The 12,878-nt window shown below is 48.5% G+C and overlaps 1 protein-coding gene across 2 annotated transcripts in view; it reads right to left on the bottom strand.

Moving 5' to 3' along the window:
- The window catches only part of RANGAP1 (Ran GTPase activating protein 1), a 29,939-nt gene extending 17,946 nt beyond the window's left edge, over positions 1–11,993 (bottom strand). The window contains exons 1-9 of one of the 2 annotated variants that reach the window (XM_075009880.1): positions 11,920–11,993; positions 8,635–8,773; positions 6,511–6,638; positions 5,530–5,589; positions 4,489–4,668; positions 3,822–3,956; positions 1,411–1,569; positions 1,102–1,215; positions 331–430 (exon numbers count right to left, since the gene is read on the bottom strand). In XM_075009880.1, the coding sequence (XP_074865981.1) occupies positions 331–430; positions 1,102–1,215; positions 1,411–1,569; positions 3,822–3,956; positions 4,489–4,668; positions 5,530–5,589; positions 6,511–6,638; positions 8,635–8,746 (988 nt within the window). In that variant the 5' untranslated portion in view covers positions 8,747–8,773; positions 11,920–11,993. Of the gene's footprint in view, positions 1–330; positions 431–1,101; positions 1,216–1,410; positions 1,570–3,821; positions 3,957–4,488; positions 4,669–5,529; positions 5,590–6,510; positions 6,639–8,634; positions 8,796–11,919 lie in introns of both variants that reach the window. The other variant, XM_075009873.1, reaches the window with a different exon arrangement.
- Between the last annotated feature and the right edge of the window lie 885 nt (positions 11,994–12,878).

A 12,878-nucleotide genomic window follows, 5' to 3' on the forward strand; every position in this document is an offset into this window, starting at 1 on the left:
CCCTATGGACACAAACACAAGACATATAGAACTCAGCTGTATCCATGTCAGGAAGCAGCATTGATAAGTAGCCAGGATTTGAACCTAGCGCTCAAAAAGGTTTATATATAATGATTAAAGCCTTGGAGAAGAGCTTATCACTCAGTTGCTCTCTGCAGCCTCAGAATTTCACTCACTCACCCTCTCTCCCCCTCTCCCTCCCCCTCCCCCCCCTCCGCCCCACCCCTCTCGGCAGCAATGCAGATATTTCTGTCCCACAAGCTTCTTCCCAGTGGTTTCTAGAGTAAGTCTTGGATCAGACAAACTTGATCTAACTTCATGCTCACGTACCATTGAGATCCAGTTTCTCCAACTCAGACTTGTCTTCAGTAGCCTCTGCAATAACCAGGGCAGCATCTCGTTTGATTTCGCAGAAGGACAAGTTCAGTTCCTGAGAAGCACAGAAGGTGCATTAGAGGAATGCTGTATGTAAATTCTCCAGTAACAAAAACCAGCTTCACCTGCTCAGAATTGTTGGAGAAACACTCTCCTTGGGGATTTTGAGTCAAAAAAAAAAAAAAGTCTTCAAAAAAACCTCAGTCAGTGAGCAAAGATTAAACCAAGAGTCAGCAGCCCGGCACACGTGCCAAGAGTGGCAAACGAAACGATTTTCATCAGCACGCGAGGTGGGAGCTCAGCCCTGCCCTTCCTCCCCCATGCAGGCAGGAGCTTGCTCAAAGCCGTGTTACCTGTGGATTGGCAAAAGACCACATAATGCTAATGACCATCTAAACGGTAAAGTTCTGCATCTTCATTTATTTATTAATGAAGCTGTTGTTAGTAGGACTATTAGTGACTTTAAAAAATATCACCAGCACCGGGACTGTACACAGAGGTCAAAAGGCCAAATTTCAGCATTCTGCCTCCAAAACGCTGCTGATCCCTGGATTAAACAAACACTCATAGGCCAGCAGGCCAATAAGAACCAAATTATACCACATGCAGCAACGCCCACTGACATGTTGAATCAGCTGATCCCTAGGACGCAGTGCCAACAGAAAGGAGGGGGAAAAATACCAGCTGTTTTGGGAAGAGATATGAAGATGGAGCAGAAGGTGGTACCTTGACTTTAGGGAGCCCCTCTTTGACAGCTTCAGCAATGGCAATGGCACCCTTTGAGCGAACCAGGCAGTCCCCAAAGTTGATCACTTCTACCTGTCGGAGAGTCTTCAGAGCCTGCAGAGAGGGAGAGCAGGCACCCGTGAAGGCAGAAATTCAGGGGAGAGGCAAGGACCAACTCATTGATACTCAAAAGCGGAAAGACCATCTTCTCCCTCCATGCTTTAACAGAACATTCAGCCCCAAAGCACTGAAGATCTTTCCACTGTTGGGGAAAGAGACAGACACCCCATGCAATTGCTAATAACTCACCTCGGCCATGGCCACAGCCCCCTTCTCTGCAAAGGTGTTGTCATTCAGATTGATAACCCTCAGCAGAGGGTTGGCAGCAAAGGCCTGTGCCAGCGCTGTGATGCCAGGATGGTTTATTCCATTCTGTGGCATATGGACCTCTTCCAGGGTTCCAATGAGCTGCATTCAGACAGGATCAGCCATTAGAAAAGACACTTCAACACAAAGACAGCCATCATCCTACAGGATTCCATACAAGTTCCTTCTCTGCCACCCACAGTGTGTGTACTATATTGCCTGCCAGAAATCCTGTAATCCTGTTAACTGTTACAAGTACACCTCTCATGCCTCAGGGCCATGCCTCCAGGGACAAATCAAGATGGGGCCGATGCTTTATTTGCTGAGTCAGGGCTGTCCTTCAGTTCTTAGGTCAGTGATTCTGAGCCTTGAGGTACAAGCCAGAAGTGATTCAAGCAGCTTTTTGTGAGATTAAGGCATATGACCGCTTGCAGAAATAAAAGCAACAGAAGATTTTGACTCTGACTTTTAGCCCTTATGGTTGCAAAGGAAACCTCCCAAAAGGGGAATCTGAGCAGTAATTAGTTTTTTGGGATAGATGGCACATACAACACATAATGTGAAAATATGAATATAGCCCATACAAGTCTGATTTTTTTCCCATATAGCAAAGAAAACAAATGGTCATTGTTTTAGGGACTGTGTACTAAGATGAGGGCCTGAAATATAAGTCTGTGCAACAAAGGCCTGATGTAAGGCCTAAGGCCAGGCTGACAATGATCAAGACTTCACAAAGCAATGTTAAGCTGTGAGCACAAAGCCGGCCCCTGCTCACCGACCTTGGCATTAACAAGGCTGGCAATGTAAAACACTAATTGGTAATAAGCCCAGGTGCAAAACAGTAATTGGAACTAGATACCAGCAGAAAGCACATTTCAAAAGGATGGTAACAACAGCTCATTAACAAGGATCTCGGTATCCTCACCCCCCATAGATACTGACCCAGGTTCAGGAAAAGGTCTAAAGTAACAGCATGATGGATGGAGACGATGCTATCTAAGTGATGTCAGAGGGTGGCATCCTGATATCTCAGGAGTGATGTGTAACGTGTCTGTACTTGTATACAAGTTGATGTCTTGCAGGGGAGCAGGATGGGGACGACTGTGTTTGGCTAACCCAGAGGGGTAGTTGGGGAGGCAGAATCTCCCACTGACTGAATCAGTTAATTGCAGGGAGTACATATGAGTTCGGTAAAGTCTACTGACAACTGTGACCATGCTTCACTTGCCAATAAACCCGGCCTGGTGCCTTCAATCTTTATCTGATTCTGTGGTCTTTGGAGGCTCTCACAGAGTCTGCAAGTCAACACACCACACAAGATTGAGCGCACACGCACACAGCCAGAAGGCTATCATCACTGACAGAGCACGAGACCTGTCAGGACAGTGCTGCAGTGAATCCTGATAATAGACTGCAGGCAGGCGTTGCTCTGTTATATGTGCAGCAGTCTCTTTGTACGCACAACAGCTAATGGCACTATAGAAGTACGTCAGACAGGCATAGGAAGAAAGTTTTAAATTATCCGAAGATAGTCAGTCTCCTTAATTTGTAATTATTAAACAGGCAGGACCATATCTACCTATCTACATGCAACAAGGCTTGGCTATGCTACTGTGGGCAAATTTGACAGCATATAAGACAATTAAAAAGTCACTAGGTGATGGAAAACGTACATCTGAAAGACATAAGCCAGAGAACTATCAAGTAACTACAATTCCTATCTGGCAGGATCCAAGAAGGTATTTCAGCATCTAGATCCCAGTTTTGGTATCACTGTGAGCTACAAAACTCCTACTTAACCCTGTAGGTGCCAACACGCATTCAGTAAACACGTTTTTCAGAGTCCTTCAGTGCCTATGTTCCTGTCTCTGGGCGCACACACAGCTATCTCCCTCTAGACACCCAGGCAACTCCTGCGTAAGCCCTAGAGTGAGGCATGAACCAGGGGAAGATAGGAATTTGGCTGCTGATGGCAGGTGAAGGGCCTCCCAGATTAGCCCCCATTCATAGTCTGGAGAAGGTGGTATCCACCTCCTAACTTTCAGCTGGACAGGTAAAAGAACTCACCAAGGATGCAGGAGACCCCAGTTTTATCCCATTACTCTCAGTTATGCCATCCCTGCCCAAAGCCTCTCCTTCACTTGGTGTTAACCTCCTCAAATGCTCAGGCGCTTTTTCAGCGGCATACAGATTGTTCTGGCAAAGATGAACTGAGGGCCAGCACCTTATGCACGAGTCACCTCAACGCACATTTCTGGATACATTCTGCTCCCTCACAGTTACCAGAACCAGCACCCACACGCACTTGACACACCCACATTGACTCTGCGAGGAAGTCCTGCTTTGGAGCTTACCCCAAATGCCTCAGCCAATGCAGTGGCACCATCGTTCTCCAGACGGTTCCTGCCAGCCATGAATACTTTCAAAGCCAGAAGTTTGCCCATGGCGTTTGACTTCCTGTGACATTCTTTCAGGGCAGCTGCTAAGATCTAGACACAACATTAACATAATTACTATAGTATCTCATCCTGAAGGATCCCAGCAACGTTTCATGAAATGGATATATAGGAAGCATTTACGACACCACTGAAGTGAAGTTGCTTCTGGGGTGGGACACAGGAACCATTCTATACCACCACCACTACACATTAATTAGGTAGTCACTTGAAATTGTGGAGGGAATTTTATATCATGAAAACAACAATTATCTTGTTGCCTGTCCAAATGCAGATTTGGGTAAACAACCCTGGCTCTTTAGTGACCATGAATCATCAAGGCCTTGGTTTCACACTGCAAAGAACAGCCTCCATAGAACCAAGACCAGGGACTACTTCAGACAGAAGATCATCAAATGTCTCTTGATGGGATTCTCCTTTCCAGGTATTGGAATAGCCCAACTCTGAACATCTTGGACACTTCACCACTCTGAAGTATGACGGTAATCAAGACCAAATGGACCCCAAAGCCCTGGCACCTTGAGAACGACCAGTGCAAGTGAGGTGGGGCTGAAGTATCTCTTACCTTGCCACCTCCTATGCCCATGCCACAGTTGTTCAGCTTGAGCTCCTGAAGGGTGAAGCACACAGGACTCTTCAGCAGTGCCTCAAAGCCACGCACGCCATCTGGCCCAAAGGCATTGTCACTCAGGTCCAACTCCACTAGCTGGGCACTCGCGGTGATGAGTGCCCCCCCCAAGGCAGTCTGTGAGGAGATAAAAGATTTGTTTCAGTAACTTAGTTCCATAGGCCTATCTAGACCACAAGCCACTACTACAGAAGAAAAAGCGCACCCCCTCTACACTGTGCAACGCTGCACACGGGAGACGGAATCGTTTCTGACCTTGTGCCCTGAAGCATGACTTGCCCAAGCACCAAGTTTCACAGATCCAAATGCATGCTAGTTAAAAAGGAGCTATTATTCTTTTCAACTATTAGAAGAAATCCTGTGGCACCTTACAAACTAACAGATATTTTGGAGCGTAAGCTTTCATGGGCAAAGACCCGCTTCAGACCTCCTGCTTCGGAAGGAGACTTCAAGAAAAGATCTAACAGATCTGAGAAAGCGGGTCTTTGCCCACAAAAGCTTATGCTCCAAAATATCTGTTAGTCTATAAGGTGCCACAGGACTTCTTGTTGTTTTTGAAGATACAGACTAACTCGGCTGCCCCCTGATACTTTTAACTATAAGATTACAGAAGCCATCTCCTGATCCACTCCAGGATCCTTCAGAATTACTGCTTCCAGAGGGTATCCTTTTATTTTGGAGTCCGTGCATCCCACCTTGCCCTGCCTGGCATATGGCCATACTGCTGTTCCACCTCCAAGGAAGAGCTGCTTTTCAGATGAGCTACAAGGTGTTTATGCTATTGCTTCTTCCCATCATCCCAGGGGCTGAGAGAGAGAGGGAAATTCCTACATGCTCATGCTTTATCAGCGAGATTATGCCTGCATTTGGGTCTCTGACAGCACATGGCTCCATGGAAAGGATGTACAGTTTTAAGTGTGAACATGAAGAGGGAAGTTCAATCATAAATCAGATTTCAGTCCCAGTTCTCCCACTTACCAGAGCAAAAGGGATCTCAGACCTCAGTCTCCCCGTGAACATGTCGCTCCAGTGACACCTCTAAAAAGAAACAGATGGAAAAATTATGTCAAAAAAAGGTCCCCTAACCACAAGCACTCCACAGGAGACGTGCTATTACAGCTTACACTTCTTTTGTGCCTATCACCTAATGATACCAAAGAGTTACATGAACTATCAAATTCACTTCATTCACCAATGAAATGCATTTTGGGGATACACTTCATCAGCTGTTTAACAACATAGAAGAACTAAGGACATATGATTATGTGCAGTGGAAACTGAAGGATACAGAATGAGAATTTCATCAGGATATGGGAACCTAAACATATGAGAAGGGACACAGTAACCTTAGTGACCACAAGTGTACAAGGTTTCCAGTTTATGTTTCATAAAGAAGATAGTGTCTCCATGGCGCAGTATCCATCCTCCTCAGGGCTAGGCTAGAATACTGGATAAATAATTCAAGGGACAGAGCATCCTGTTGAACTTCAGTCAACCTTTCCTCCAGCACTCAGGGCTTTTCTTGAAGTCTCCTTCCTAAGTAGGAGGTCTGACCCTGCAAGATCTGATGAGATTACAGCCCTAAGTGGCCACACTGCTTTAATGGAGGGTTCCACCCCTCAAGTTCATACAAGCTTACCTTGGTGTGAGTCTTCTCCCATGGCTTTCTTGCCTCAGCCATGGAGAGCTGCCCACAGCTGACACGCAGCATTTCAACACATGCTACTTGCAGGGCTGTTAAGCCAACTTATGAGTTCCTGAGTGTTTGTCACCACTTATTCATACATAAGACTAGTTTTCTTGTGTCTATTTTTATCAGCTGGTGGGACAAGGAAGGAAGCTGAAGGTTACTCCTGAGGGAGCAATACATGTCCTGGGTCAGTGCTCAAAAACAGACAGGCCTTCACCGTCTCGCCAATATATCCTACCATCCCCTTCAATACTACCAAAAGATCTCACCTTGAGCTCAGCTTTCTTCTCCAGGGCTTTGGCAATGACCTTCGCTGCCTCCACACCTACGGTGTTGCCTTCCAGGCGCAGGGCTTCCAAGCCATCAAATTCCTCAATTTCCTTCGACACCTCTTTCGCTGCATAGAACAAGCAGAGCCTTACTCTCCTCCTTTCAAAACTAAGACATCTTAGGTTCCATACAAGCACAAGCTACGGAATCTCTCTTCCCATCCCTATTTCTTATTCTCCAGCCTCTACATCTTTTCTCCACAACTAATGCAGTTCTGCACTATCAGTGAGGGGAAAGGAGGAGACTATTGTCAAGCAAACTAGTGGGAAATGTCAGTCACAGGTTTGAGTACGATCTAATCCTTGGTAGGCATTTTATTCTGTAATGGACGTGTGCTTCAGGGATTTAGTCCCCCACCTGCCATTGCAAGACAAAGATAACGCTTCCCCAGCCAGAGATGTGCAGGGAGAAGAGAACCCCAGGGAAACACATTGTCTAGCACTGACCAAGGAACTCTATTCTACAGCCAGTGGGACTGCAGAGGCAGCCCCCTGCACAGAGCTTGTAAGGTCTTGGTTACAATCCTGTGCCATTTCAGTCATTCCAGGTTTTACTAGTCTTCCTGAAGCATTTAGAGTTGTGAGGAAATTCTCCTGCCTCTATAAATTTAAAGCATCAGCGTGTGTGTTAGAAGTCACTCCCAGAACAAAAACTGACATGAGTCAGGGAGAACCCAAACCAGTCTCTCTAGTGGCTGAACTGATGATAGGCTAGTGTTGTTGGAAGAAAGGCGTGGAGGGGCTGCTTTGCTACCAGAAGGCCCCCATTTCTCAGTTGACCAACTCCTGTACAGTAAACCCTTGTTTTACGTGGCTTCATGCTGCACAAAACTCACATTAATGCACGTTTTGCACAATGTGAAGCTGCTGGGCTGTCAGCCTACCTAGCTTCCTGAAGCTGCAGGCAGCCAGGCAGGGTAGGAGCCCCTTCCCCCTGTCTTCCCAGAGTAGTGCTGGGAAGGTAGGGGCAAGGCTTTTAGCTCACCTAGCTGCCTACCCCTGTGGGCAGCCAGGAGAACTAAAACTCTTCTCCTCTTGCCCAGAGCCCTGGGGAAGCAGTGGCTGTGGGCACTCCCAGCCCTGGAATCCCAGGGAAGCAGTGGCCATGGGCACTCTTGGCCCCAGAGCCCTGGGGAAACAGCGGCTGCGGGCACCCCCGACCCACTCCCAGGGCCCCAACCCACCCCCCATGCCCTCCCCGACTTACAGGAAATCCAAGGTACACCAGGGTTGCATGGAACACAGCCTTCGTGTACTTTGAGGGATTACTGTGTCCACCTGCCACATTACATAGACTAGGGTGGGCAAAATACAACTTGTAGGCCAGAACCAGCCCAACAAACATTTGCATCTGGCCCGCCATGATCCTCTGTGCCACTAATGTCTTGTGGCCCGCCAAGGCCCTCAGCTCCCTGGCTGCCTGTATCCCCCACACTGCTCAAAGTGGCTGGCTGCTGAGGCCAGAGTGTGCATCTCTGAGAAGCAGGTCCCTTGACGGGTCTGGGGTCTCTGCACCCTGTTCCATTGGCCAGAAGCCAGCCAATAGGAGTTGCAGGGGCAGTGCTTGTCGGCATGCTCTCCAGGGGGCATAACACACACACTCTGGCCCCAGCAGCCAATCATTTTGAGTGGCACATGGGGCCACAGCAGTCAGGGAGCCTATGGTAAAATGCCTCCCAGAAGGAGGCTACAGCTGGCAACCCACCCTCTTTCACACACGACAATTCCCTGACTCAGGTCACAACCACCTCCCTCACCCCAACTTGCTCCCAGGCCCTGCACCTCCCATCCCAAGCTCCTTTCTGTGCCCAAACTCCATCCCAAGTCCCACACCCCTCCGTTAACATGAGATAAAAGTGCAGCCTGTGACCACTTACCAAATTCCTGGCATGTCCCACCCCCCAGCATCAAATACTATTTCCCACCCTGACATACACTCTTCTACATTGGACTAAGCTATGTCGAAACACGTTTAGCTTGGAAGAGTTTCAGGACCCACAGCTTTGGGTTGACACTAAGGCACATCCTGGGGAAACAATACCCCAACACAAGGTTTTCTCTTACCATCTTCAGCAGTGTTGAGTTTTAGGCTTTTGCCTTTGAAGCTCAGTTGCCCTCCGCCCACCTGGGCTTTGGCAAGTGACTCCGCTAGTTTAGTAATGTCCTCTGACGCCATTTTTTCCACTTCACTCGCTTCCAAGAACTGTTGATTTAAAAGAAGTATGCTGTCAAGATAAAAAGAACCCCAAACCTCAATTTGATGAAACTGTTAAAAGTAACATCTCAGATTATTAACACTGATTTTTTTTAAGAATTCTATTTAATTAAGTTTTAAAAAAATCCTAAGGAACAATCATGGCAATGAGACCAGACTAGTCAGTTTCAGAATCTAAGAGTGTGCAGGGAAAGGTTTAGATTTTAATCTAGTCTTTACTTTTAACCAACAAGACTGAAAAAGGCACCCGAACTATCTGATACCATCCCACAAGATATTATTTTGTTTGCAACACTCTTAGAACTGTAAAATAGTATTCCTTTCCACACACCCCCCCGCCAAAAAAACCCCACCACGATGGCCTTTAAACACCAGCCATGGTCCAGTCCTGTGAGTTTCCCCTCCCCTTCACAATGAGCCAGAGCTAAACAAAACTAGTTTTCCTTTTCCCTTCCATCCTGTATGGTACCCATGTATCAATACCACAGTACAATCACATTTAGTTAATAAGTGGCTACTACAGAGACAGCATAGGTGCAGGATACAAGAGCAACTACACTACACATTATTATTTACTCGTATTTATGTAGTCTAAGTTGTAACTGTAACAAGCAAAGGGGTTTTCCACCTCTTTTCCTATTCCACTCTCTGACGTGGTAAATTTTGCAGGAAGTCTCAGATTTCCCTTTGATTGGTTCAATATTCTGATCCTGGTTGGAATGCTTTATTTTATCCTAGACAATTCTTCTGCTCATTTGGTAATTACACACCAGGTTTTTGTGGATTCTTTGGCCACCCATTAGCCAAAGCTGAATTAAGTGATCTCAGAAGTTGTCTCTCTCAGGCTACGTCAACACTATGGCTACATCTACACTGGCACAAAACTTCTATCTAAATGGCCATGCACATGGCCAAATAGAAGATTACTAATGAGGCACTAACATGCATATTTAGCACGTCATTAGCATGCCACCGGCCGTGGCTCTTCAAAATCGCTGCTTTTCGCTCGCATGTGGTTCTTCCAGACAGGGGTACTTTCGAAAAGGACCCCAGTCTGGATGAGCCAACTGGGAGCGAAACGCAGCAATTTCGAAGAGCCACGGCCGGCAGCATGGATAATGAGGCACTGAATATGCATTTCAGCACCTCATTAGTAATCTTCAGTTTGGCCATCTGCATGTCCATTTCCAAGTTTTGTGCCAGTGTAGACATGGTCTGTAAGAGTTACAGTGGTGCAGCTTCACTGGAGCTGTGCTTCTCTAAAGTTCTCCCACTGATATACCACTGTGGCATTTAAGTAGCGTATGTCACTCAGATGTGGATTATTCACACAGTAACAGGGCATTTCTTATGCTTTCTGAAAATATGATATGAATGTCTTAACTCAGGTATGCTTGATGCAAGATGACTCATATTCTATATAATTGGAAAGGCTATAGTTTACAGATTAAGTTAGGAATACTGGCCTGGGTATCTGTATTTTCACAATGGCTGCTTTGCATCATACCCACAGCTGATGCTTCAGGTACAGCAATGAAAGAGCCACAGTATTGATGCCCCACCTGCAAGAGCTTAAACAGCTACAGAGAAATTTGACGATGTCTCCGCATTCTGGAACCCATCTCGATTTCTGTAATTTTAAGACTCACATCTTGTACAAAACCTATTTAAGGGTGGGAGATGAGTTAATCCTGTCAGTTCTCCCTGGCTCCTCCAAACGACTTCCTGCAAACTACTAAAACTGAACTGGGGAAAAGAGCCACACTTAGCATGAGATCTGACATAGCTTACAGTGATCAGCTCCCAGAGGAGCGGTGTACTTGACTACTGGAAAAGGCCCCCTTTGTACTGCTTCCATCTGTGTCTGCAGGCTTGGTGGTGTGGCCTGAGTTTCTGCTCAAGCAGGCTAGAGAGTGGGGGTCAGCAAGACAGGGTTATAGAAGGCCCAGGCTGTAAGGGAAAGCAGGCTCAGTGGGGCCTCAGCCCATCAGGCGGGAGCCACAAGGTGGTCCCAACCCACCACATACCCCAGAGCATCACAAGTTACACTGAAGTAACCTGTGGTGCAGACATAGCTGCACTAACAGAAGAGGATCTCAGGAGAATAGCTGAGTTAGTTTGTACAGTAAATCCTCACAATATACCGCTTGTGCGTAACTGGTTTTGATGTTAGTTAAACACAACATGAGGCTGCTCTGCTGCTGTCAGCCTGCCTAACTGCCTGCAGCTGTGGGCAGCTAAGCAGACTAACAGCCCCTTCTCCCTGCCTTCCTCCAGCAGCACCACCCCCAGGCTGACAGCCATGCAGCTGGGGGAAGGCAAGGAGTGTCAGCTAGGAAACTGACCAGCCCTGGAAGGCTGGTCAGTTTCCCAGGTCCTGCAAGTGGCAGGGAGCTGGGAACCAAGCAACAGGCTGGCTCCCAGCTCTCCCCATCTCGACTTGCACAAAAATTTGAGTTATGCGGGGGTTGCAGGAAGGCAATCCCCATGTAACTCAGGATTTTACTGTAATGTCAGAAAAGGCAAGCAGTCCTGTAGCACCTTAAAGACTAACACATTTACTTATTTGATAGTGAGCGCTCATTACTAATAAATACATCTGTTAGTCTTTAAGGTGCTGCAGGGCTGCCTGTTTTTGGGAAGATGATCTGACAGCAGATATTACCTCATCCCTCAGTGTCTCGCTAACCCCCCGGGAGTGACTGGGTTGCAAGAGAGGCAGCTGTTTGTCCGTCCACCTGTCTGCTCTATGACATCCCCCGCCCCACTGCTTCTGCGCCTCTTCTGCCAGCGCCGCCCGCTAATGCGGCCCGGGCCCAGCGCGCCAGGTGAGGACGCAACAGGAGGAAGGAGGCAGGGCGGGACTCGAGCCACATCCCGCAGTGATGCAACAGCCTAGCCTTCGCAGACCGGGCTTGCGCACCCTCCCGGCCCGGCGGCCGGCACCGCAGCAGGGCAGCCGAGGTTGTGCAACGCCGGAGCTGAGCACGGAGGCGCGGGGGCAGCCCAGCCGTTTGCCCGGCGAAGCCGCTCGGCAGGGCGCAGATCGGGCTGAAGAAGCGTCAGACCCCGCTCCCGACCCCCGCCAACCTCCTGGCGACCCTACAATAAACAAGCCGCGCAGCACCGCTCACCTAGGACGCACCCGGCTCCGGCCCGTCACGCCGCCGCCGATGGCGCAGAGGGAGGCGGAGGATTTCAAACCCGGCAGTTTTGTTTTCTCGGCTCCGATTCGCTCGCAGCGCCGCTCGCCCGCCCGACGCGCTGGCGCAGGCGCCGGCTCTTCCCCGCGGGTCACGCTGGGAACTGTGGTTCCCCTGGTGTCCCAGGGGAGAGGCCACAAGGGCGTGAGAAGACTACGAGTCCCGTAGTGCAACGCGCGGGAGGGGGGGAAATCCCATGCCACGGGGCACGCCGGGAATTGTAGTTCCACAAAAGACGAACGAGGCCTTCTGGCAGAGGAATCGTGCGCGTGGACTTTCATTCCCAGGATCCTTCGCGCAGCGCCACCGATTTTAAATGGCGGGGCCGGAGGTGGCGCTGGTGGGTGCGGAGCGGTCGTTTAAAGGCTTGGTGAGTCGGTGCTGTCAGGTTCCCGCCAGCAGTTTTTGTTCAGCTCTGGTGGCAGCTGCTTCTAGCCCTGCGTGAACCTGCTGGCCCCGCACCTAGGGCAGTTGCCAAGCCTGAGCTTTGAGGTTGAAGCCCTGCAACTAGCAAACACCCACCTAGTGCCAAAGTTCACCATGAGCGTTGGGTACGCAAATAGCGCTTGTATGAGCTTGTCAGTGCGATCTAATGTTTTGATGTACTTCCTTACCGAGACGAGGGGGTGAAGCAGTATCTTCTACTGGAACTGCTTCTGTTGGTAAGAGAGGCAAGTGTTCAACTTAAGGCCATAATCTGAAGAAGTGCTCTGGGTATTTCAGAAGCTTGTCTCTCCTGCCATTTGAAGTGGATTCATCAAAAGATGCCTCATTGCTCATGTTAGCGCTCTAGTATCCTGGTCCTGACAGGACTAGAAGAACATGGCATGCTCATTTGTCAGTCTATCAAGAAAGAGAATGAGGAGTCAAACTTATGGGTTTTAACATCT

Source organism: Carettochelys insculpta, chromosome 1 (assembly GCF_033958435.1).
Source record: "Carettochelys insculpta isolate YL-2023 chromosome 1, ASM3395843v1, whole genome shotgun sequence".
NCBI lineage: Eukaryota > Metazoa > Chordata > Testudines > Carettochelyidae > Carettochelys > Carettochelys insculpta.